The 25343-nt window shown below is 32.3% G+C and overlaps 2 protein-coding genes across 2 annotated transcripts in view; one reads left to right on the top strand and one right to left on the bottom strand.

The window, feature by feature from the left end:
* The first annotated feature begins 44 nt into the window (after positions 1–44).
* On the top strand, positions 45–14792 carry LOC120326731 (tRNA (32-2'-O)-methyltransferase regulator THADA-like). Its single transcript, XM_039393069.2, has 20 exons — positions 45–168; positions 1360–1513; positions 1847–1943; positions 2362–2558; positions 2721–2840; positions 3525–3656; positions 4183–4414; positions 5077–5213; positions 5626–6270; positions 6795–6998; positions 7324–7512; positions 7641–9339; positions 9794–10071; positions 10524–11141; positions 11366–11530; positions 12210–12313; positions 12986–13073; positions 13507–13597; positions 14176–14315; positions 14544–14792. Exons 1-20 carry the CDS (start codon positions 134–136, stop codon positions 14619–14621), a joined length of 5403 nt encoding a protein of 1800 aa, XP_039249003.2. The 5' UTR covers positions 45–133; the 3' UTR covers positions 14622–14792.
* A 763-nt stretch (positions 14793–15555) lies between these two features.
* Positions 15556–25343, bottom strand: part of LOC120326223 (cilia- and flagella-associated protein 70-like) — a 14104-nt gene continuing 4316 nt past the window's right edge. The window contains exons 8-23 of the mRNA XM_039392472.2: positions 24783–24946; positions 24091–24282; positions 23790–24019; positions 23030–23162; positions 22294–22425; positions 21890–22015; positions 21132–21268; positions 20212–20304; positions 19689–19849; positions 19121–19255; positions 18351–18520; positions 17793–17945; positions 17180–17341; positions 16540–16629; positions 16077–16178; positions 15556–15782 (exon numbers count right to left, since the gene is read on the bottom strand). Of these exons, the coding sequence (XP_039248406.2) occupies positions 15654–15782; positions 16077–16178; positions 16540–16629; positions 17180–17341; positions 17793–17945; positions 18351–18520; positions 19121–19255; positions 19689–19849; positions 20212–20304; positions 21132–21268; positions 21890–22015; positions 22294–22425; positions 23030–23162; positions 23790–24019; positions 24091–24282; positions 24783–24946 (2309 nt within the window). The 3' untranslated portion in view covers positions 15556–15653. The remainder of the gene's footprint in view (positions 15783–16076; positions 16179–16539; positions 16630–17179; positions 17342–17792; positions 17946–18350; positions 18521–19120; positions 19256–19688; positions 19850–20211; positions 20305–21131; positions 21269–21889; positions 22016–22293; positions 22426–23029; positions 23163–23789; positions 24020–24090; positions 24283–24782; positions 24947–25343) is intronic.

The following is a 25343-nucleotide window of genomic DNA, read 5'->3' as shown; positions in this document are numbered from 1 at the left end:
AATAGGTATGTTAGTCTGGTAAAATCATTTCAGGCATTTTATTATACCAAACCAACTTGCCTTATTTCTATTTCAACTTTTTGTTAAATATTTTAGATATGCCTTAGTTTTGACGATTTGAATCTCACGAAGCATGGATTTTGAAAAATTAACACAAGAGTTGAGGAGGTAAAAATATCTGTAAAAGAGTTTATAATGATGTTTCAATGGAATTCAATATATTTATTCCTAAATTCGTCTGAAAGTCTTTTTCAATATTATGAATCATTTGTATTGTTCTTATTTTTCAAAAAACAACAAATTACCATATTATGTGATAAAATTTTAGTTCTGAATTTGTTGCGCAAATCCTTTTTAACATCGTGTAAAATGATTTTCTCTGTGATTCTTTAATAAAATTAAACTTTTCCCGGGCAAGCAATAAATTGTTGGATAAAATCTTAATGAGGGTAAGCAATAAATTGTTGGATAAAATCCTAATGAGGGTAAGCAATAAATTGTTGGATAAAATCTTGATGGGGGTAAGCAATAAATTGTTGGGTAAAATCTTGATGGGGGTGAGCAATAAATTGTTGGATAAAATCTTGATGGGGGTAAGCAATAATTTGTTGGGTAAAGCTTTGATGTGGGTAAGCAATGAATTGTTGGATAAAATCTTGATGGAGGTAAGCAATAAATTGTTGGGTAAAGTCTTGATGGGGGTAAGCAATAAATTGTTGGATAAAATCTTGATGGGGGTAAGCAATAAATTGTTGGGTAAAATCTTGATTTGGGTAAGCAATAAATTGTTGGGTAAAATCTTGATGGGGGTAAGCAATAAATCGTTGGGTAAAATCTTATTGGGGGTAAGCAATAAATTGATGGGTAAAATCTTGATGGGGGTAAGCAACAAATTGTTGGATAAAATCTTGATGGAGGTAAGCAATAAATTGTTGGATAAAATCTTGATGGAGGTAAGCAATAAATTGTTGGATAAAATCTTGATGTGGGTAAGCAATAAATTGTTGGGTAAAGCTTTGATCTGGGTAAGCAATGAATTGTTGGATAAAATCTTGATGGGGGTAAGCATTAAATTGTTGTATAAAATCTTGATGGGGGTAAGCAATAAATTGTTGAGTAAAGTCTTGGTGGGGGTAAGCATTAAATAGTTGTATAAAATTTTGATGGGGGTAAGCAATAAATTGTTGGGTAAAGTCTTGATGGGGGTAAGCAATAAATTGTTGGGTAAAGTCCTGATGGGGGTAAGCAATAAATATGTGTCTGAGTAGAATCGGAGCATCAGCTGCATATTGTACAAATATTGCTCAAGCTCTTGTTATCATTATTTTGGTCAATGAAATTTGTTCATGTTTGTTACAGTGCTTTGATAAGAGCAGATTCTTCCACAGAACAAGCCCGGATTCTTCTGCCACCTTCTTGTTTATCACCAGATGATGATCATTGGCAGACAACAATCCTAAATATCATTTTTGAGCATCCACATCATGTTAAATCTATGCACAGGGTTTTAAAAGTGAGAATTTTATTTTATTATAATTGTGTTATCTTTCTGAAGAAATTAATATCTGGCAATGTGAGATCTTGATTTGGTAAGAGCATGAAATTCAATGGTAAAACTTGGTTAAAAGTGTTTAGTACTTTGTAATAAGAAGTAATTTCAGCAATATGGAAATATCCGCTAAGAACCTATCCAGTGTTGATATTGTCCTGAGTGTGATTTCTACATACACATAAATTAATAGACATGAAAGCGCATTAAAACAAAATCTGGGAATTTCAATGGAAATGATTTAAATAATATATATCAAAATATATTAATATGATTCAAAATAATTATTTCGTTCAGAAAACTATTACTGTTCTTCACAATCTCTCTGCAGAAAAATTGCAAATAAAACTGACCCAAACTTTAAAGAATTTATTTTCCAGTAACGACAATTCTGGTAAGTTTAACAACTCTACTCTTTTCAGCTAGATACTACTCTTTTCACCGTCGAAGTTCATGAATTTGTAACAGTTAACTTGTTATATTCACATGCCTCAAAATTCTTTGTTCCATCATTTGATTAGTTTGTCTCTTATGGCTTTCCTCTCTCTCTAAGATACTTGTGAAATTTTGTATTTTTCATAAATGTCCGATATAGTCAAATAATGGCAACATAATGTCTGATCAAATGCAGTGAATGTTTCAACTTCTGTTAATAGCTTTTAGAATAATTGTTTTTCTTGATTATTAAAAATATATTTACCTGTAGCATTTTGAGCCATCTTAGATTTTGATAAATCCTATTCCCCTTTTTGAAAAAGTCTACTTGATATTTTTCTGTCATGATATTAATAAGATAAAAAAATTTATTTCAGATTTCAATTTTCCATTCTTGCCTATATCATTCCTTATTGAGGATTGTGCATTTTCTCGCACACTTCTTTCATCGTATTTGGTTCAAATTATTGAACATGCAAACCATGTCATCAAAGACTTGTTATTCAAGGATCTTGTTGAATATACGAGTAGGAATAATGAACATTTATGTGATGTCATAAAAACGATACTTCAGGTACATTTTTACTTTTCTATTTGTAAGTTTGCAAAAAGGCCTTTCCTGTGATTAAACCTTTCATATAAATATTGATCGAATTATCGATTTCGTTATTTAAAAGTTGTTGTGATTCGATTCTGACAGAATTTTAACTGATTATGTTCATTTTGAACTTTTAAGGTGATACAATTTATGAAAGCAGATGTCACTAGCTATTTTACCATATCCTCAAATGAAGCAATCTTAATGCAATTATTAGAAATAGTGAACAACTGTGTAGTAATTTTACAAGAAAACAAGGTAAGTGTGAGCTAAATTTGAAATATAGCATAAATATTTTATTATACTTTTCATCGCCTACGTTTTAACAAGACCCTAGTAAAGCGCCTGTTTATACATGTGAACTATTATATTTTGAGAACTGGTTTTGTACAGCCCACCAAATTTATTTTACTCTGGATGAAGTACTGGTAACTCTTAGTGGTAAGGCGGAGTATAACCATTTCAACTGAAGATCGATATTCATGCCCATAACTGTTTATTTTAACTGTTTAATTTATGTATTCTGAACTGAATTTAAAAATGCACCCCTTGCTTCAATTCTTTTTTGCAAGATGATTCATGGTATTCCCTCACTTTCTAATTTGTGATATGGCACGATGTGCTGAGCATGAGGAATACGCTTGCCAACACACCTCTCTGGTTACCTTGTCGGGTTTGCAGGTTCGAATCCTCTGGTAGGATAATTATATGCAAGGGAATTACTGGTATCTTCGCCGCATAGGGTGGTCCACTGGTCGAACGAATTCCTCAATTGTCAAGTATATGCATCTGAAACGAATAACTGACCAACTAATCTCATATCTGACATGATCTGGTAACGTGATAAAAGAGCCGTTGCCTGCCATATGATTAAGTCGTCTTATCAGTTTCCACTCTGCCAGGATAAATATGTAAATCGTTTCCTGTCTTCATATTTGACAGAAATACACTTCTTCTCTGTGTAATATGTGTAGCATTTTTATCGGTCATGTATTGAATTATGATTTGGATGATTACAATATTGCTACCACAATGTGTTTACTCTTGGACTCCAGTGTTGAATCATTCCCCAAGGTACATATGCTTTAATTGACTTTATAAGTGGGATTTTGATTTGACCCACAATAGAGATCAGTGATGTGGTATAGATTCTAGAATCTATTTCTAACATTTAATTAACCATTAAATCAACTTGCACTGTATAGTATTGACAAATTTTCCAGAGTGAGGTAAAATTTTGTAAATAATGCATGTGAATGCACATAGAGGATGAGAGATATCCTTGTAGTTTTAATTATAGGCTCAAGAGAAATTGTTTATATCATGCATTGTTATTGGGTTTTGAGAAAGACCAGAATCATTCTGATAAATAGTCTACATAGTACATACACCTTGGGATCAGGGACTGCGCCCTTTATATTTTAACCTGAAGTATTAAACTTACAATACTAACATTGTTCCACACATCACACATTATAAATTTCACCAAAAATCAATCAATCTCAATGATGAAAATTCTCAGGGAAATTATTTGAATTTTATTCACAGACATGGATCAACATTCAGTGTTTCATTCAATGACCTATTCTCCTTGTTTCAGCCACAACATCCTTTCTCTTCCATTGCTGTGTCAAGAAGTTTGCAATCTTCTGTCGATAGTTTTACAGTTTTCAGGATATTTCTACTGAAAGGTTTATTTTCCTGCACAAGACCGGCTGCGTTCTTTAAGGGTTTAAATATAAAAGCCTGCCCTAATTTTATGCATTTCTCTTTCAACTTGGTCTGCTCAGGAATCGAACTTATTGGAGAATCACAGTATCATGCATTCCTAGGTAACTAATGTCTTTTTTATTATTATTTTCTATATTTTTTACAAAAAAATCCAGTTTGTTTGTTATGATAAAGTTCAGATGTCTGTTTGGTGAAATTTGTCTTCAAAGTGGAATTATGACTTGTGTCCTGCATTATGAAGTGTACAATTGACCTATGTACAATATTGAAAATTACCGAACTCACAGAATTTCTGGCGCTCCAGAAGTATTCATACCAAGATGATGCACAAACTGAACAACCCTACCCTGGTACACATACTATGTTCAGGTTTTGCGCCATCTTGGTACGAATACTTCGGGAGCACCGAATTTTTGACAAAAAGTGTGCAAGTGTATTGATTCTCTTGCTAGATTATTGTTGTTGAAATAATATTCAAAATATACCTGTGAGCTGTGACCCATTGCTTTACTTCTCTTGCTAGATTATTGTTGTTGAAATAATATTCAAAATATACCTGTGAGCTGTGACCCATTGCTTTACTCCAAACCTTGCTGGTGTTCACAAAAATGTGTGCAATGTGTTGTTTCATTGCTTGATTTTGATGAGGAGGTGCTCAATAAATAACAGATGTTTAGCAATAGATATTTTTAGAATATTCAATTTACATAATTGGTTTTTACAATTTATATACAGATTATTGCTTTACATTTACACATTACAGCATTGAAACACTGGTGGTGCAAAGTACAAAGTTATTTCAAATCGGGAAAAGGGTCATCACTCAAAGATATTGTTGATGAAAATGGAGATTTTTTTCAAAATACTTTGAAGATACTTTTTAAGCATTGGGATAATCCAGTATGTTTTTCTATATCTTCTTTCTGTTCACAAACAGATTGCAAACAAACACTATTGCATGAAACACTTGGATGATGTATCCATGTTTTTGTGTGTAGTACTTTTTGACACAAGCTATTAGCAGAGTTGGCCCAATTTGAGTATTCTATTATTCCAATTACATTCTAAAACAATAATTTAGAACAAGGAATATCAAATTTATTCTAAATTAGATCATATTTAAATAAAAAAGGAAGGCATAGATTCTGAACTATTCTAATTTTTAAAACTATGAATTGATTGAGTAAAAAGTCCAAAATCACTTTTTGTAAATTTATTATTATTTGGATTGGATTTCTGCACATCCAATAATCAACTCTACATCCAATTCAAAGCTTTACCTAAGTGCTATATCTTTTTACTCTTTTTCTAGATTTCAGGTGTTCCAGCAGTTGTTGTAGATATATTCAAGATATTGATTCAGATAAACAGTTCAGTTCATCAAAGATCAGGAACTGATAAAACTGTACCAACTACATTTGTTAAAACAATCCTTGATGACCTAATGAAAATGCCATCATCTGTGAAAGGAAAATACAACTTTATAACAGTATTAGTTTCTGAAATTGGTGGTGACTTTTTGGTCAGGAAATATCCAGAATTTTTGGTAGAACTTATACCATTGCTTGGTATCAATCACCTGTGTCCTGCTGTTTCGAAGACATACAAAATGGTTATCATTACAAGTTTGAAAAGATTGGACAAAGAAAGACTCACAACCTTTTGGATTGAATCATTGCTACCAGGATTAATGTATGCATTAGTCAATTCAAATCCAACAATCCGACTAAATGCTTTAAAATTGTGGTTGCCCATTCATATCAAATTAGTTCCTGGTGCTTATAACAGACTGGTAGAAGCTGTGAATAAACATTTTTGTGGCTCGAACAGTAAAATGTGTTCTGGTATTAAGTTGCTGGCTCTCGTTTCTATCACCAAAGTCGCCAAATCTGAAAATGTCATATCTTTTTCTGATGTTGATGAAGAATTGATGCGTTTGTCTTTGTCAAGTTTTAATGTTAGTATTTTTGATGTCTTTGGTTGAATATTGCTTTGATTACTGGTATATATGATTAGTGATTTCCTTTGAACTTCGAACAACAAAACTATTCGAAAAATCTGCTATTCAAGAATTCAATAGATTAAATAAAATATTTTATTTTTTTGAACCTTTTTGGTAGACGGGAATCCCAATGAGTAAGTAACCCATGTTCATTTCTTGTAAGGCTGTAAAAAGAATTGTATAAACTATAAATATACATAAAGCAAGCCGAATCAAAATGGACTGGCAAATCAAAATGATCTTTGAATTGTAGAAACTTCAATAATAGTGGCAAATCTAATAGGTATTTGATTATATTTATTTTGAATGAAACTTGTGGAACCCCTGAACTTTTCTGGTGGAATCTTGGTTGAAAAACATTGAATTAGATATTCAAAACTACTTAATTTTTCTGTATGATTTGCTTTTTTGTAATTAAAATCTATAATAATGACAGTTGACAATAAGAGGCCTTAAAACTGGAACGAAATTATTTTTAGGATGATGTCAGATTAGAGGCATTTCACTTGGTCTGTTTCAATAATCGAACATCTGAAATTATTTCAACGCTTGAGATGGAGTTGATTAAAACATATTTGCCGATGAATATGAACATGGATTCACCTACGTTTCGGCAACGACTTGTTTACTGTTTACGATTATTCTTTGAGAGAATCAAAGACAGTGTCCTGGCTGGTAAAAAAGTAAAGAAGGTTTCAGTTAATTTTGATTTCATACAAAGCTGGTTTATCAGTCAGTGAAACAAACTCTCACCCTTTTCTACTAAAACAGTTATCCTACACACGAGTTCACCAGATCTGTGGAATAGATCTTAAACAATGACTGCCATGACTGAATTCAATTTGTTTTCACAAAAAACAATAGGAAGTCAAATTAACATAACATTGATTATTTTGAAATTTTTTCTGTTGTTTTAAATCATGTAAGTTCTAAAATTCAGAAACTTGTAACGTTTCTTGTAGATCATGTTCCTTTTTGAAGTTAACATGTTATTTATTCCTGTTATAGACATTGGATAAACAGGGTTCTGATCAATATATTAATATGTGTGAAGAAATGTTGACATTCAGTATGGAATTATTCATCAAATCACTCCATGTCTCATTTACATTTCAAAGAAAGAAAACAGCAATGGATATTTTTCCTACATTGTTAACAACATTTCATCCTCATTTTGAGACAATACCGTTTTCCAAGGTGGGACTAAGCATATTTATGCAGCTCCTCATTATCAACGAGAAAGGCAAAAATAAGGCTGACTAAAAATATCTAGTGGAAACTTAATAATTATGTGCTAGTATGAATTTTATATTATTTATTTTCAGGTTTTGGTGCATCCAGAAAACAGAACTGTTTTATTCAAACTTTTATTGGATCAAATTCCTGAAATAAAGAGTCAAAGCCTTCATCTGTTGATGAAATACTTTTCATACCCGAGTGAAGAATTCATACAAAAAGCATTGAAACAAAGTACTAACTTATGCCGTTCACCCAAGTCTTATGAAAATGAAGGTGGAGCTATGATTTTAGAATTTATCATTGGTGGAAAATTACAAAACGAGGCTTCAAATGAAGATCTAGAATTTGCAATGGATTTGATTAATGATATTGCAATAAAATTGAAGGAAGATGCAAACAAGCTGAAGTTTGATGTATTAAAAGCATCTTGTCAAGGTCCTACTCACGGCTGGTTGCTAGCGTTAGATAAATGTTTTCTTTCTCCCTATTGCAAAATAGTAACTGGAAATATGTACAAATATAAGTCAGAATTGATTGAATCTTTTGCTTTTTCAACAATAGATCTGATTGAGTTTATTTTGACATCAATATTCAGTTCTGGTTTTCATAATGCTGAGGTTGAATCTGATGAAAATCAGGAGAACGATTTCAGTGCATCAGCTGATTTCTGTGAAATGACAAAAAAAATTGAAAGTTTAATAATAAAACACAACAGTGAAGTTGATGTAAAAAATGTGTTATTAACAGAAAAGCATGAAGCAATATTAGCTTGCTGTTGGCTTTGTCTACTTCGTGGGAGTTCTCTTTTATCCACTATAGCTATATCATTAGCAAAAACTCAAAACAATGAGAAAATTTTATCAGAAATTTGTAATACTCATGTTCATATACTGTCAAGTTGTCGTCATCGAGGAGCGATTGAAGGCTGCTTTGAGTCTTTTTCAATTGTTTGTGAATGTCTGCTGTCATCACCAATCATTGAATATCAGAATATTATTACTGCTATTCTTGAAAAAGTTATTTTAATTTTGAACACTAACACAAAGAGAGAAAGTACTGTCACTAGAAGGTCTGCAGGAATACCACTAATTATTGAAGCCACATTGGTGGCAGAAATATCTTGCAAACGAGATGGATTATTCCATAAAACTGTGAGAAGTATGATAAAATTGTCACGACAAGTTTGTGAACTGCAGCCTCAAAAGATTAATGAATTATTTGATGTTCCCCAAGTACATGGATTATACGTTTTGAGACACTTATTTAGGAATTCAAAATTTTCTTCTCATATGATACCATATTGTGTTGATATTTTTCAAATTGCAATCAATTGTATGTCTTCTTCAATATGGGTAGTTAGAAATGCTGCGACACATTTACTTGGTGCTGTATCAAGTCAAATGCTTGGACAAAAACATATCGATGGTACTAATATACAAAGTTTACAAAATTCATTATCTGCTTTTGAGTTTTTCTCCCAATTCCCAAATTTGTATGACTTCATTGTTGGAGAGTTGGAGCTGTCATTAATACCCATAAATGAAAAACTTACTATACCAAAACCCGGACTTCATCCGATTCTGTGTATCCTATCTAAGCTTACTTACAGTAAGCATGCTGTTAAAAACTATTCCAATCTGTTGACCGCGTTGAAAAAATTGCTCGGATCTTTTGTTTATTCTATAAGGCATCTAGCTGCTGAGTCTATTATGGGGCTGGAAAATGAAACAGTACTTCAGAATCAAATTATAGACTTTTTGAAGACATTGCCCATGAGCTTAGAAGGTGAGAATTTGATTTTGACATTGTTATTTGAAGGATAAACTGCGATAATTCCAATAGTTTTTTTTATCTGGCGAAACAGGTGTAACTTCGAACCCGTGCACCAATGTTTTATCATTTATCGAACATTGTTATAATTGTGGTATGTAGAAATAAGATGATAATTTTAGACATTACGGTAATTAATATGCCTCAATTTCAGTAACCTTGTGAACATTTCAGTTTCATGTTTGAAGTTAGCAATGCTATTTTCTTGATTTTAATATACTTTTAAGACTACTGAGTTCTGGCTTGTTCAAAGGTTTGTGCAATTTGATTTCATCAATATCCAGTGTTTCTAACTTTTTATTTTGATTAAAAAGTTCATCAGAATGTCTTTCCTGTGAAATATATTTTAATATACCGTAGGTATACTTTTAGATAGGCTTTTAATTACCTCGCTATACTTATATTCCAGGTGTCAATCTCGATTTCAATCTAATTCATGGGCAGTTGATCCTTGCTTATCACAATACGAAGATATCTCATTTAAATGCTGACTTATCATTATATATGGAATTGATGAAAAGGCCTTGGTTGTGGTGTATTACTGATACTCCTTTTATTGCAACGACATGCTTAGAGATTCTTAGATGCTTCGTCGATCAGCTAAGAAATGATTCTCAATTTTTGTCGCTATCTAAACAACAGATTCTACTAAATCTAAACTGTTGTTGCGAGAATGTTGCTCAAAAGGTTTTCATTTATAATATTCGTATTTATTTTGACGACATAGTCGGGTGGTATTACCGTATATGGAATGGCACATTTGTTATTGAGTAAATGCAAACTTAGCACCCTGATCAATAATGTCCACAGAAATATATTGGAACAAAATGAATTGAACAAGTGATACCGGTTAGTTCAGTGGGTGGAGTGTTGGTCAAGGATTTAAGTCTTTTATCGGACATCGGTTTGGGAAACAAATTGAAAAGAACATTCAATTCCTTTTGCATTCTGCATAAACATCAAGCCATATGTTATCACCTTATATTTCTTAAGTACTTTAGTTGATACAAATTTGATGGCCATGAATGCTGATAGTTTTGTATCTACAATTGAGTATATACACTACCTCTGAGTCCCTATTTTGTTATCGAAATTTTCATTTCCTTACATTAAAACAACCTTTTATTTCTTCAATTTAGCCAGGATTGGATTTATACTTGGATGCTCTGATTCCACTTATATTTGATCTTTCTGAAGATGACAGGGATGTTGCAACAACGTTTTCCAAGTATTTATTCAGCGATAATGTTTCTGTTCAAAAGTCTACATTGAAATGGTTGAATTTTCAACACTCAGACCACTTGAGGAAAGAACTTTTTGGATTAATCACAGAATTTATTTTGCAAATCCGAAACGATTTTCTACAGAGTAATACATCTGTATTGAAGGCATGTATGGATTGCTGGATCACAATGAACCTCCCGTGCACAAATTTTGCTAGCAATAAAAAAATATGTCAACTTCTTCACACTATTTTAACATCACCATTAGCAGCGCTCTCTCTCAAATGTACAGCTTTGAAAATGTTATCTTCACTGTCTGTTGCACTTTTAAATACGAAAAATACGGTTGAAAACATGACAATAACGGAAAGAGAATTTACTGGAGAAATAATCATACACTGGGCAGAATATATTGAAGATCACGCCTCTCATGTGAGAGCGTCAGAACCTTTGAGATTATCAGCAGCACAATCACTGGAAATTGCAGGACCGACTATATTTCGACATATCTTACTAGAGAATACACAGGATTTGGTATTGCATATGTTGATTGATAATTATCTTCAGTGAATAATTACGTCAGACAAAAAGTGACTGAAAGACCATGCATTTATGTACAATGCCATTAGCTACAATAGTATATTTTCATGTTATTTCTACTTTTTTTTAAGAAGTATAATATTAATTGAATGTAAGTTATCTAATCATCAAGCAAAAATGTTGATTTTTGCATCATTACATTATTCATTTTCTTGCAGAAAGATGGAGAAAACAAAGTAGTCCAAATCCTGATAAATGTGTCTCTATCATTATTACACGATGAACAACCAGATATTCGCGAACCTTTGTGCCATTTCATATCAGAAGTTTGCAATAATGGGAGATATGAATTGTACATTCTTCATCAGAATATTTTATCGAAGGTATTTTTTTTTGAAAAATTTATTAAAAATTTGAACTCCAAAGAACATTTCAAAGCAGTGGCTCTTAAATGGTGGGGGTGCATCACTAGGCGGGCGTAGACAATTTTTCAGGGGGGCATGAAGCCAATTAAAAATAAAAATATCTGTTAGATTTGATATTTCCCACCCTATTTTGGATATTTACATTCTATCCATGTATTTTCAACATGTTTTTTGAATAAAACATATCTTTGCCTTGCTTTCTGTTTTTTGTAGCTCATTTCTTAGCTACAGAGAGCTATTTTTGAGGTGGGTGACTTGACAAATTCTAAGACTGTTCTAAAGTATTTTGGAATCTAAATGTATTTATTTATCCTCATATTCATTTAAGAATCCAAAATGCCAAAACTATGTCCATGTCGTGTCATGTAATGTGAAATTTGCTTGAAATTTATAGCTTTGTCCTCAAATGTGACAAAGATAATTTTTTGCATAATAAGTAACTCACGAATATTAGATTCAATAGAGTCACAGCAAAATTATTATGGTATTTCAAATTATTTCGATATGGGAGCTTGTTTCTTGCGGATGTGTAGTAAATAAACTATTAGTTATTATAGGTTAATTTTATTATACAAGTGTGATATACAGAAAAAGTTTGAATAAAATATAGCAATAATCCGCCACTTATATTTTAAAGGCATTCTTGAAATTCATATTGGAAAATTTTGCATCAAATTTTGAAGTTCTTGACACTTTAATTAAGCATTGTTTTGGAATTGGCCAACATGATGTTTTGAATAGGTAAGTATTTGTATGTATAGTACGTATAATAAGAAAGCAATATCAAAATATGTGCCACTGTGTTTCTGCTTGCAAAAGACAAAGCAAGGGCAATGTTATAAACTGGGCCACAGGGTAACACAAAATGACATTCATATGACCAAATGGGTTATCGGTAATTTTTTTCAAAGAATACTATTTCAAGAATTACTATTTATCGTAGAAGTTACTTGTATGTAATAGAATTGATCGTTTTAGTCATAACTGATATTTTTGCTACTCGTTTGGTTTCATCCATTTTAGCTCTTCAATTTGCGATCTGGCAAGGTTCAATTCTACATTCATTTCCCATCATTTTTATGCGTGTCGTACTGTTTTATTTTTGTTTGACTATGGACAACCAAAATAATATTTTGGCAGTCTGTGTTAAAAAAGTTTGGGAACTGAAAGGAATTTGTGAAAGCAAGTAGTATACGCTAGATGTTGGATTGGTGAAAAACAGCAGATGCACCATCGATATAACAGGCATTCCAAAACAATAATTTACTTGGAGCAGACAGCAGATGTTATTCAGCTGTCAACTTCATGTTTTCGTCCATATATACATTCTTAATGTGCAGATTTACTATTTATATAGAAAATTATTGCTATAAAGTTCTTTCCCAAGCAAAACAATTACCAAATGTTTTTTAGTGACAAGGTTTTACTTTTTGACAAAGAACCATTCAATTTATATGAAGAACCAGTAGAAATAGCAGAAGTTGCAATGAAATGTTTGTTGGTAAGTTTCAAAATCATTCCCTCTGAATGCTTATTGTTTTCATTTTGGATCAAAATTTAAAATTCATTTCATTAACAAAGAAAAAGAAGTGGAATTGTACGAATTTGGATGAAAGCGTGCTTTAACCACGACAAGAATCACATTCATATATGTGTTTTTCTGCTCCAATTCAGCTGTATGAAGATATATCAACAATTGATTCTACCTACTTTATTACCTCTTATACATTTCTTTTTAAATTCATTGTTTTGCAAAAGGTCAAGGTTTCTAACAGATTAATTTGAATTATATTTCTGGAGCTTCCTATAATTCAAGTACAGTGTCCGAACAGCTTTGCTTCCATTTATTGTTGGTCCCATTTGATTAGTGCCAATGATTTTGTTGCAAACAAAGCTAATGATAGGCTGTTTCATGATTTATGTTTATGTAACAGAACTGGACACTGTCAACGCCTCAAGAAAACATGACAAAATTCATAAACTGCTTCATGGTTCACTTACCAGGTGTCCTCCAAGATTTTCAAAGTAAGTAAATTTCAATCCTTCGTCCCTACTTATTTTGTGGCTTTCAGTTACGAAGCTGTGCAAGCAGGCGTGTGAAAATATGCAGTGAATTTAAACGTATATCCGAAATTTTATTTGGAGAAATAAACATGACAAGCAAAATAGACTGCCATTATCGCGTTATTCATAATGCATCGACAGCAGAAAATAAAATTCATTTTAAAATATGAATATTTTTCTGGTGTTGTCATTTAATGAAATAAGATAGATGTATTTTGTCAAAAAGTTGGATTGAGATTATAATAGGGTTGAAAGTGGGAAGTTCTCAGCCTAGGATTCAATCATCTCTAGAACTCTCTTTATCAGAATTGAGTTTGGGAGTGACAATATGTTTTACAAGTTATATCCGCAGTTATTGACTTTTTGTCTCTGTGTGGGCCCGAAAGAAAGTTAAAATAAACCTATTTTATCTTAATGCGGTGAATACAGTTGTTACTGTTTGTCGTTGTGCATATCTTAGGCTAGGTTTACTCTTAATATATGTATGTTTCCTGTAATTGGTTAATTTGTGTTTGAACATGTAAAATTGTTATGGACAGGTACGAGAGTAAATGTCACCAAGCGTTTATGCAACATACTTTATATTAAAACACTTGTAACAATACAACAAAGATGTGGTGTTCAACAGCTAATTGGGCCAATGACAGATTTAGAAGAGATTCTTCACAAAATCTCGCAGGTGGGCTTTTGTTTTATTGAATGTGTAAAATAAAAAAACAGTATATTACAAGTCTAATATGAATCTATAATATAAGACAACAAAGATTGTTATACTCACCAGGTCAAACTGTGCACTTTGGTAGAATTAATGGTACAATAAATATTATTCTATGAATATGGCCATAACCTGTGATTTTGCCAGGGCGAAATTTATCCATGTAACTTACCACCATGATCTTTCTTGCAGAGAGACACCAATCAACACAAAAGACTGACAGATGAAATCAAGTCTGTTTTATTATTGATAAAAAGTCACAGCAACTAAGATGGAGCTTTATTAAATTTCTGGATATTATGGTCGAAATTATTATCTCACTTTAGTCGAAGCGTGGCATTTCTGCTAGTATTTACTATTTTGCGATGAACAAAAAAATATTTTTTGAAAGATTGTGTGGTTAATTGCTTTAAAATAAAGTCGAATGTGAGGATGAATAAACGGTTTGAACCCTTTGTGCAATAGGCGTGTATAAAAATATGATGTTTTCACAAACATGTTTCTATCAACTTAGCTCTCATTATTGACTGCCATCTGTTGCTATGTAGTGTTATTTGATACTCCTGTTCTCTATGACAAAGTTATCTTATAACATAGCAAGCAGCCTGCCTGCAGATGCCCAACTACTGTAAAGGATAGTTTTGAGCGAAGTGAAAAGCTGACGCTCGTTAGGGGGTGGATGGATGCACGCGGGTCGCTGCGCCGGATGAATGGCGGCAATCATTCCATCCGAATCTTAGTTTTCTATGATGCCAAAATCGTTAGCATATATTCCCAACCAAAAAGATAGAAAGCCAGATAACAATTTAGACTGCCAAGCAAATCATTCGACCTCGCCATAACACCAGTCAATTCAGTGACATTAGTGATGTAACTGTATGTCAAAAGATTTTTGTGGTTTATGTTAACAACACCAAATGAGATTTTTTGATTACGGTACTTTTCGAATGCAACGTGGGCCACAAATAATGGAGCCACAGGCCACGTTTGGACCACCCTGGTTTGGATATTCGCAATTTGAAACCATGAAATCTCACAAACTAAATTTTATTGTGTATTGCTTGTTTCTTATAATTCTGTTGGTCTGTCATTCATTCCACTATTTTGCAGTGTTGGAGATTGACCTTACTATGTACGGTCTTATTTTCTCTAATATCCTTTGCTAATCCATCCTAGTAATACATAAACCAGTGACTCACAAACAGATATTTTACAAAATATATTTACTCATATGAATTGAAACTTTTACAAAAAAAACAGGCAACAGCTACTATAAAATATTTTAAATAAAATTGTTTCTATTTAAAATGAAGGGTTTCCAAATCCAACTTTCTTTTGCATCAGATGAATTTCATGAATCAAATCTTCATCTTTTAATTTTAAATTCATCGCATATTTATAAGATTGTTCAGCTTCAAGTTTTCTTTCAGTCTTAAACAAAGTAAACAAGATTAAGTGAGGACGTGATATCATGAAGGTGACGTCACTGAAAACATAGACCTCAATTTTAGCAGGAAATTTTGAGCATCGAAGAATATAGTATTGTCCCAGGGTAAATAAGATATCAAAGTTTATGAAAACCTCAAATCTTGTGTACAATAAGAACTTGACACTATGAAAATGAACTTTTCTATTAGTTGTAATAGTAAACTGTATGTGATTTTAAACACCTGGTAATCTCTAGTTAAAATATATACCTCTAAGAATCAAAATTGCATAACAAACCTGTAAACAAACAAGAGATAAATATGCCCAAACTTCAGGATTGCTATTGTTCAATAAATTTGCTTCAGCTAATGCATCTTCAGATTCTGATAGTTCATTCAACTTTGAAAGAAATGAAGTTATAAATGCACATATTCCATGAATATTTTTTACAATGTACTATGTTCGTCTAAGCTTTCTCTTTTCCAATTTACCAGGAGGAATTTTGATTGATCTGCTGTATGAGATGGTATTTCTCATACACACTTATCTATAACGATTCTTGTTCATGAATGAAATTCCAAATGTCAAAATTTTCAGAGAGCGCTGATTTGAATTCCCTTATTACAAATAATCAAATATGATCAATAATGGTGAATCGGTCGATATGGATGTATAAAAAAATATGAAATTTATAAAAGTAGCAACTAAGAACGTTTATTCATGCCATGTTTTTATTAATTTCAAAATATAATTTTCTTACCCGATAACATGCAATCCCCACTCCGAGCCATGAAACACACGATGGAGAATATTTGCAAGCAAGTAAGAAGGTTTCTTTTGCTTTCAAGTACTGAAAGTCAATATATATTGAAGCTTTAGATACACTAGTGTAAAAAAGGACTGAAATATTTGAAACTCCAGAAGTATGTGCACCAAGATGGCGCATATCCTGAACATAATATGTGTACCAGGTTAGGGTTCAGGTTGTGCGCCATCTTGGTGCACATACTTCCGGAGCGCCAAATATTTTATACATCCCCTGAAAATTCCTTGGAGAATAAAGGTTCTTAATGCATTGCAAAATATTGGCTTATTTATTGAGACTGTGTGTCTCTGCAGGGTCATCTGCTCAGGAGTGCAAGATTTGAGAGAACAAGTCTTGACTGCTATCTAATATTTTTAGGCAAATAATTATGAATTACCTGTATCAACCAGGATGCTAATTCAGATAAAACGAGTAAAACAAGACTGGACTTTAAAATATAATAATAATACAGCAATAAACAAAAAATAGTTGCAGTCAACTCTGATCGGTTGCCCTGAAAGATGCACATAGTACTTAAATAATCTTATTACAAGTCTAATTACAATACTTAATTAAATTAGTCATTCATCAATACCTCTTCTTCCATGATATAAATAGTTCCAAGTCTCAAATATATTGCATGCATTTCTGAGGCATCAGCAATGAATGCGAGTGTACGTTCATAACAATCTCTTGCTGAAGGTAAGTTGCCAGTCACATAATGAAGGTGACCAGTGATAGCCCAAGCATCAGGATGCTGTAAAACATACCATGAAGTAAGAAAAGTGAATAAACTTAAATAGAATTAGCAATAAAAAAATTCAATATGATAATGTCCTGATACTGTATATTACATAGCTCAGGAGTCCTAGGTGCCCAATGATCAGCAACATAAATAACCACCATATCACAAAAAAGATAATAAATTCAATAGATTATGCTTAATTGAACAGAGTCATATGGGAATGAATGTGATTGTAAACGAAATTTGTTGGAATATAATTTCATTGTAGAATACCGTAGATTTCATGCTCAACAAAAAGCAGGTCTGATTAATCAAGAAACTGTGCAGAATTAGAGAATACATGGAAAAAGTTCTGGCTACTCAATTGTGTTATAAATATTAAAATTGATAAAACCGAAATAATACACCTTCCCAAGTTTCTAATTCCACTTCTGGGAATAATATATTCTTCTACTCTACATACCTGATGATCGATACGAGTCGCATGGTTGAGGTTCTCCTCAGCTTGAGTATATTCCTTTCTCATCATATGTAGTCGAGCGAGTGCAACATGATATTCTGCACCCGGACCTCCAAGAGGATCAAGCAATTCGTGTGACAATGCAATTTCGGCAAACTTAAAATATGAAAGATTACAGACTTTAAAACACCAGCTGAATTCCTGCACTGACGTGCAACTAATAAGGAGCTACTAATGTTGATAAGACTGACATCTTAGTGATTAGCCATTGCCTATTCAATTTAATACACTTTGGTTGGGGTGGTGAGAATGGGATTTGCAGAGAGACACACACACTATCTACATCTACAAATGAGTTTCGTGAGATTAGCTTATTAGGCATACCCAGAAAACATTTGACCAAGGCATTTCAATGTAGTGCTAAAAGCATTTTTTCTGTGTGTTTATAGCTTTTTGAATCATTTGAGCAGTATTTTGTACTTTGCAGTTTTGAATTCCAAAAATAAAGTCATAAAGTATTTAAATTTGGTAAAAAATGTAGTCTCTAGTTGCTCAACTAACCTTTAGTGCCTTCATATCCAACAACCATTCAGATGTTCGCAGAAAAATGCTCTTCATTCTTGATGCAGCAGATTCATCTTTCAAAGGTGACTGTGGTTTCTGATCATTTGGTAAAATTTCTTTTGATGAAGTGCTGTTTTCTGCTGAACTTTTTATTCTTCCTGGGCCATCTATGGACAATGGTTTAGTTTCAGTTATATATCATATACAACTTCCACGAGGTAAAACCATAGGATCAAAAGTAAACAATAACCTTCAAAGCATAGACAGCAAGTTTCAATAAACAAAGTATAAAACGACTGTTCTAGAAATACAAATGGAAATAAATGCAACAATGTATATTTTCATTAAAAAAAACTATTTTTTGTTTGAATATAATAGATTAGTAAACTTTAGAAAATAGCTGTGCCCCTGTTGTTTACAAAGTACCAATTACATAATGTTGTTTATATATCTCAGATGTTTCCTCAGAGGAGGCAATAATATTAATTAATAAATTCGTAGTATATAGGTTTAGAGTAGCAAAACCAAAAAATATATACTGATTGGAATCAAATGTTATCAATAACTAGAAGTAATAACATATCATAAACATAGCAACAATACCAAGGTAATTATTTTATGTTTGCATCTGATTAGTTATGCTTAAACAAGGAAGCTAAATCATTCTCCTTGTCTCTTTCCACACAGCTCTCCTTCCTAAATTTTCTAGGTAGGATTTACTGGACAACCATGTTTTAGCATATTCAATAATTCTAATATATTCACACCTCGTTTCCCAGTTTTGTTTCCTTTAGTTGTAGAAGCAGATTTTACAGAACCCGATGACTGCTTCACTGCACCAGCGCTGGGTGGTAACAGAGATGATGTTACTGTTTCAAGATCTCCTTTGCTTGGCAATTGATCTGGTGAAATAAATTCATTCTCACAGAAATTTGTCAATAAATATGTACATTTATATAGAAAGCGCTTGTTGTATTTCAAGTACGGTATATCAAAGATACATAGATATGGTGTGTCATGTGTCAAGTACACTTAGTTAGCTTCTATGTAGATAATATCATATATATTAGGTGGGGTAAGAGAGAGTTGGCAAGGTGATGCATAGACATTATCAAAATATTATGACAAAACAACAGAAGATTACTGAACTTCTCAGTTTGCGAGGGTAATGAATGCAACTGCTTGTCAGATACAGCTATCATCAGACATCTGGAATGATTAACTCTTTGCTATTCTCATGGCTTTAATTGTTAACTGGAAGACAGGATGGGGTTTGCTATATAATTAAGCTTTCCTCTGAGACTGAGAAAAAATCAAAATGAAAATTTAACGAACCCATAGTATCATTTTCTTCTGCTGTGTCATGTTCTGATGAATAAGCAGTTGCATTTCTTTGTCTTGCTTCTGCATAAGAATGCTCGGCACGAATTTCATTTCCAAGATTATCATAAAACAAAGCTAGGATCGTCCAACTCAAGCAAGAAGGTAGATCAGAGCTTGAAAAAAAAAACACAACAAATCATATATATAAACATATAGTATTTTCAATCTCTCTAATATCAATTATCGAAAATCAATGTGATGATCATTTTCAAAAAATCAGCAAGAAATATGGATCCCAAGAAGCCCAACAATACCATAAATGGCACTTCCATCTCAAACTAAGAAGAATTTAAAAAGAAAGTAGAAAACAGATATTTCACCTCAACAACATGGACAATAACAAAATAACCCAAAGGTTTATTCCATATCTTCTGTTAATATAGTCACTTCATGATTTTGATATGCCACAGAAATAAATATTCAAAATATGTCATTGTATCAAACTATTTTGATATGAGTTAGCTGTATTTATTACCTGTTGGAAGTTAAACCGGTCGTTCTTTCAAATACAGTTTCTGCTTCTTCTTTGTCTCCTTCCATTGCACATAATATACCATACATTAATAACCTGAAGTATAACAAATATTAAAATGAATTTTGGTGGATAAGCACATAAGTTCAGATGTTTAAATTTAATCTAAAAATGACAAATAAAGATGAATAAAGAATTGTAAAAGTTGCTGAAACAGGTTCTTTTCTCATTTTAAAGAGTGGATATAGATATGTAAAATGTTTGAAAAAATAGAACATATTATGTATGTAAATATGTACCAATATCGAGGTGACTAATTTTGTTCGCATACTTCACATCAAGTTGTATAAAGGGACTGAAGCCTATGTGCAGGGGGTATATTCACTTGGCTAACACAAACAGTCCCCATGCTCGTGGAAGAACTAAAATAAGGAAAACGGTAATAAAATTATGGCCCAACCCTTACCTAGTAGATATACTACGAGAGTACCCTGAAAGAATCATGTGATAGGATAGATAGGATTTTCATGTTCATTTTGAGAAAGAATGAAGATATCCTCATCCCCAAATATCTGGTGTTAACCTAATAATTGATCCAGATATAAGAACCAGTGATTTAGAAGTCGCATCGAAATATCACCCTAATAGTTTGAATCTGCAAAGCCATGCAAATCAGTAGTTCCATAGCAACCTGGTTCCCAAAATTTAGCCCAATGCATCAATTGCAGAACGACAAATTTCAATAAAATACATGCATTCATTGATATTTACAAGATTATTTGGGAATTTATATAGTATAAATTACTGATGCCTGACTTTCTAGAACATTGAAATGATAAAACTATCATGAAGTATTCTTTCAAAATATGTGTACTTTATTGTATTATTTTCAATTATAATTTTTAATACTTAACTCAACTTACCCCTTTGTGAATGTTTGGTTGATTGAAACAGATTCTTTGAAGCATTCTGCAGCTTTTGAATAATCTCCAATCAATAAATTGAAAGTTCCATAATCAAACCAATGTTCAGGATCATTTTTATCTTTTGTCAATCTTTCCTGAATGAAACCAAACAAATATTTGAGATTTAGCAGTCATGATACGGATAAATGACTACATTTATCAAATGCAGTATCTATAAACCTAAAAACAAGCTGATTGAACATAATTTTACAAGATTTGATTTAAAATTATACTAATAAGCTATCAATTAAATAGGTATGCACATGTCAATGATAAGGGTTGAACAATCCAGATAGATCTGTTATGCGGGGAAATTTTATTCAATAACATAACATTTAAATTCAACATTGATATCTAAAATTTCCAAAAAAGGACAATTTTCAAAACAAATTTAGATTCTTGAAAACAAGTTTTGCAAATGTTACTTGTTTATATGTCATTAAATTACATACCAAAGTAGTCTGAATACTCCCAAAATAGCGACTTCGATAATCACTTGCAAGGGTGTAGGTATTTTAAAGGGAGTTCTGAAATTTCAAATTGCCAAGTTCGACCGTCACAGCTAGCGTGTAGGTGGGGTTTTAAGAGTTTTGAGTGTCTGAAAAACGTTTCAAGTTACTTTTCAAAGATGGGGGTTTTGACCCTCAAACCCTCCTGGCTAACCCCCCCGATCACTCAAAAGAATTTGGTAGATATCATATAAGAATATTTCTTACTTGATAATACATTGCTGCATCATCATATTCTTCATTAACTTCAGCTTCTTGAGCAAATCTCTTCAATTGTTCCGAATCAGCAAATGATCTTGGTGATCCTTCATATTGATCACCCACCAACAATACCTGATATAATCAACAGTGTGGATATCAGAAACTTCACAACAAGACTTCAATTAAAATAGTGACACTTATGATCAATTCTATGATGACAATGATACCAATTCATGACAGTTCAAAGTTTAAACTCATTTTTAATTTTTCAGGTCAAAGATCATGTGAAGAGATAGCACAGTGAGGCGACCCAGTCAAATCAGAGTACATGGACTAACTCTGTTTCAACTCTAATTAAACCCAGTATAAAGACAAAATAATCGAAGACCAAAGCGTCAAATCATTTATACCTTTTCAAGACTTTCATGCATTTCATCAATTAAATAAACATAAAGTTCACTCAGAAACTCCTGCAATTCTCCTTTGTCTGTAAATGCTGTTGTTTTCATGTATTTCTCACGAACGATTTTCACAATGGAATGCTGCAAACAAAGAAGTATAATTTCAAAAGAATTCTGTGCAGGGATAAGTAATTTCAGTCAGCAGTGATGTTACAGCAGCAGTTTAGGGTTTGGTATTCTTTGGTAATAATTTAGTATTCTTACTTCTTCAATTCTTTAGTTCAATTCTTGTTGAGTTATGCTAACAAACGTTAGATATTTCTCTGCAAAGTTATGACTGAATGATGAATCAAACATGTAAATACATGCGGATATTTTTCTTTGAAAAATGTCATTTAAGGATTTGACATCTATGATAGTCAGTAATAAAATATGCTCGTTTTAATTGACATTTCAAAAATGTAGAAAATAGAAATTTTATAAAACAATGTATATATTTTTCTACGTTGACAATAAATATCCACAAATTTTTGCAAATCAAATATACGAAAATATTTATAGAAAAGTGGGTCATTCGGTCTCCACATCGATGGTTGGATATTTACTGTCACAAAAATCAATAATCAACTGGTATCCGCATAAATATTATATTAATTTACATTGTCTCAAATAACACTTCGCTATATATTCAAACAGGTTATGCAATTACATCCAACTATTTGTTTGTACATCAACTCACACAAACCTTAATTTGTTCTTTAAAAGCAAAATATTTTCCAGAAGAATTGAGCTTGAATAAAAGTTGTTTTCTTCTTTCTTCTTGTTTTTCTGGATTCTGAGGTTCTTCAGAATCCAATATTTCTTCACCAAACAAATTTCTGTTTATCAAGAAAAGACTAACTAGAGAAAATCTGATATACAAGGTTTTAGCATAGAAGAGAGGATCAGGACTAGTTAGACAGTTCAATTTATTAAAATTCTTTAATAAAGGTGTAAAAAGAAAGCACTAAAAATGAATCTTTGAACCTGACTTCTGAAATTTCCTCATCAATTGCAGAAATATATTTAACATACCGTAAGTCAACGTACTAATTTGTCACAAATATGGACAAAAACACTATAGCAAAGTTTAAATAATGTTTTCGAATAATTTTTAAAAACAGTAAACAACTCTACAAGTTCTGCAATGTTTCAATAACAACATAATTTATCGCTTTCGAGTTGAATTACTTGAAAGAAAGGACAAGCCCTGACCTCTCGAGTAGTACTACACGACTCAACTAAAGTGTACATATATATATATTCTTTGATCCAACAAAAGTGCAAGTAAAAACCACATGTTGCAAGACATTCAGGAAATCTCGAAACCAACAGTGAAACTGGCTTGGTAGTATTTAATTTGAAATCATCTATTTCAGAAACTTATATTACAAAGGATTACAAGAATTTAGATTTGTTGTAGATCAACACAAAACGGGATTTCCATTTTTAAACTTGTATCATACCTAAATTCATTTAAAACCATGGTTGACACACTTCCTATCTGGTTGTGGAAATCTTCCACAGCTTTTTGTGCTCCGCCTACAGCTCGTTTGAAAGGTGGACGTGGAGGAATGTATTCACTAACAAGTTTAGCGAGTTGTTCAGGTTCACGTCTTGGAACAAGAGGTTGATGTAATATAAACTCCAGGTAGACAAATGTACGAGCTTCCAAATACATTTCACCTTCTATGTTCTGAAAGTAAAATTTATCAATTTTGTATTGTTCACAGCCACATATAGTGCCACAAGTAGTGCAATACATACATGATGAATACCATCTCCTTCCGAACCAGTGTCTGTAGGCCTCATAACTGCTGAGCTTTTTTTCGATGGAGTGTCCTTAGCGACTGAAGCTGTTCCTTTCCCACCTTTCTGTACTGGAGAAGAACCAGTCATTCTGCTGATGCTACTATTAACTCTGATGACATCATTTGCAATGGCTTGTTTTCTTTTCGTCTAAATGGAAAGTTAACATTTTGAGAGTGTTGATGCTGTTTTAGTACAAAACAGAGCTGTGAAATCGGAGTAGAAGTTTGGCCTGTATTTATTGGTTGGGTAGGATTTTTGAACTCTACAAAGTCAGAAGCGAATCAAATTATGAAATGCCCAAAGTCAGGAGTCAGAATTTCAGTCTTCAAATGAAGATAATCAAATTCAAATCTTTCTACTGTAAACTTGAGAAAAAACTTACATACATGGCTTACATACATGCCAATGTTTTCATTATCAAAATGTAAATTACAGCTAGAGTTGGAGTCGGAATTCCTTTCAATCTATAGTCTGGAGTTGGATCCACTTGCCAAATAACATATTGTGAATATTGATATGAAAATGCTTAATACCACTGATTTCCTCACATGAGTTTGCAAATTAAAATATCTCGAATATCCAACTAAAGAATCAGATATATATCAATTATACAAAATCTAATGACAAATAAAAAAATAACACCATACTTTATCAGCTAAATCATGATCATTGAAAGGTTGAACAAGAAATGCACCAGCAACTTTTTTAACACCAGGATATAAGAGTGGTCCAAGATCAACATAACAAACACCATGAAATGATATTTGATGATCTTCTTCAACACTTCCACCTTTGTCTTTTTTTCCACCACCTGATTGTCAGAAAATTATTAAAAAGTGTTACTTGAATTTACGGGTAATAAGAATAACATAGTCGAGGAATAGTGTGATGTAAAATTATCATATTTATTCTGAAGACAAGAAAAAATAATTTATCTGAATGGAAAAACAAGCCTAGAATACGTCACCAATCCAAAATTTGCAAGAAGTCAATTTTTTTATAAGCATTTAATGTAAACTATTGTAAGGGCAGCAACTGAAAAATGATCACAGGAGCTAACCCCACAATGGCGTGAGGTTGAGCTACCATTCTTGTACATTATAGACCCACATTCGATTAAGACTTGCAAACCGTGCTACAAGATATGATTGTACACATGTTCCTTATACTCAAAGCGATAAGTGATAAAGAATAAAAATATATATTAC

Source organism: Styela clava, chromosome 4 (assembly GCF_964204865.1).
Source record: "Styela clava chromosome 4, kaStyClav1.hap1.2, whole genome shotgun sequence".
NCBI classification, from domain to species: domain Eukaryota; kingdom Metazoa; phylum Chordata; class Ascidiacea; order Stolidobranchia; family Styelidae; genus Styela; species Styela clava.
The sequence above is the reverse complement of the archived record's forward strand: the minus strand, read 5'-3'. Positions and strand labels throughout refer to the sequence as shown.

Bases quoted from the DNA above. Each gene is read 5' to 3' on its own strand.
- LOC120326731 (XM_039393069.2), top strand. From the start codon at position 134: ATGGATTTTGAAAAATTAACACAAGAGTTGAGGAG. The intron at 2,841-3,524 runs GTAAGTGTGAGC...CATATTTGACAG, and splicing joins TAATTTTACAAGAAAACAAG to AAATACACTTCTTCTCTGTG. The intron at 5,214-5,625 runs GTATGTTTTTCT...CTCTTTTTCTAG, and splicing joins TTAAGCATTGGGATAATCCA to ATTTCAGGTGTTCCAGCAGT.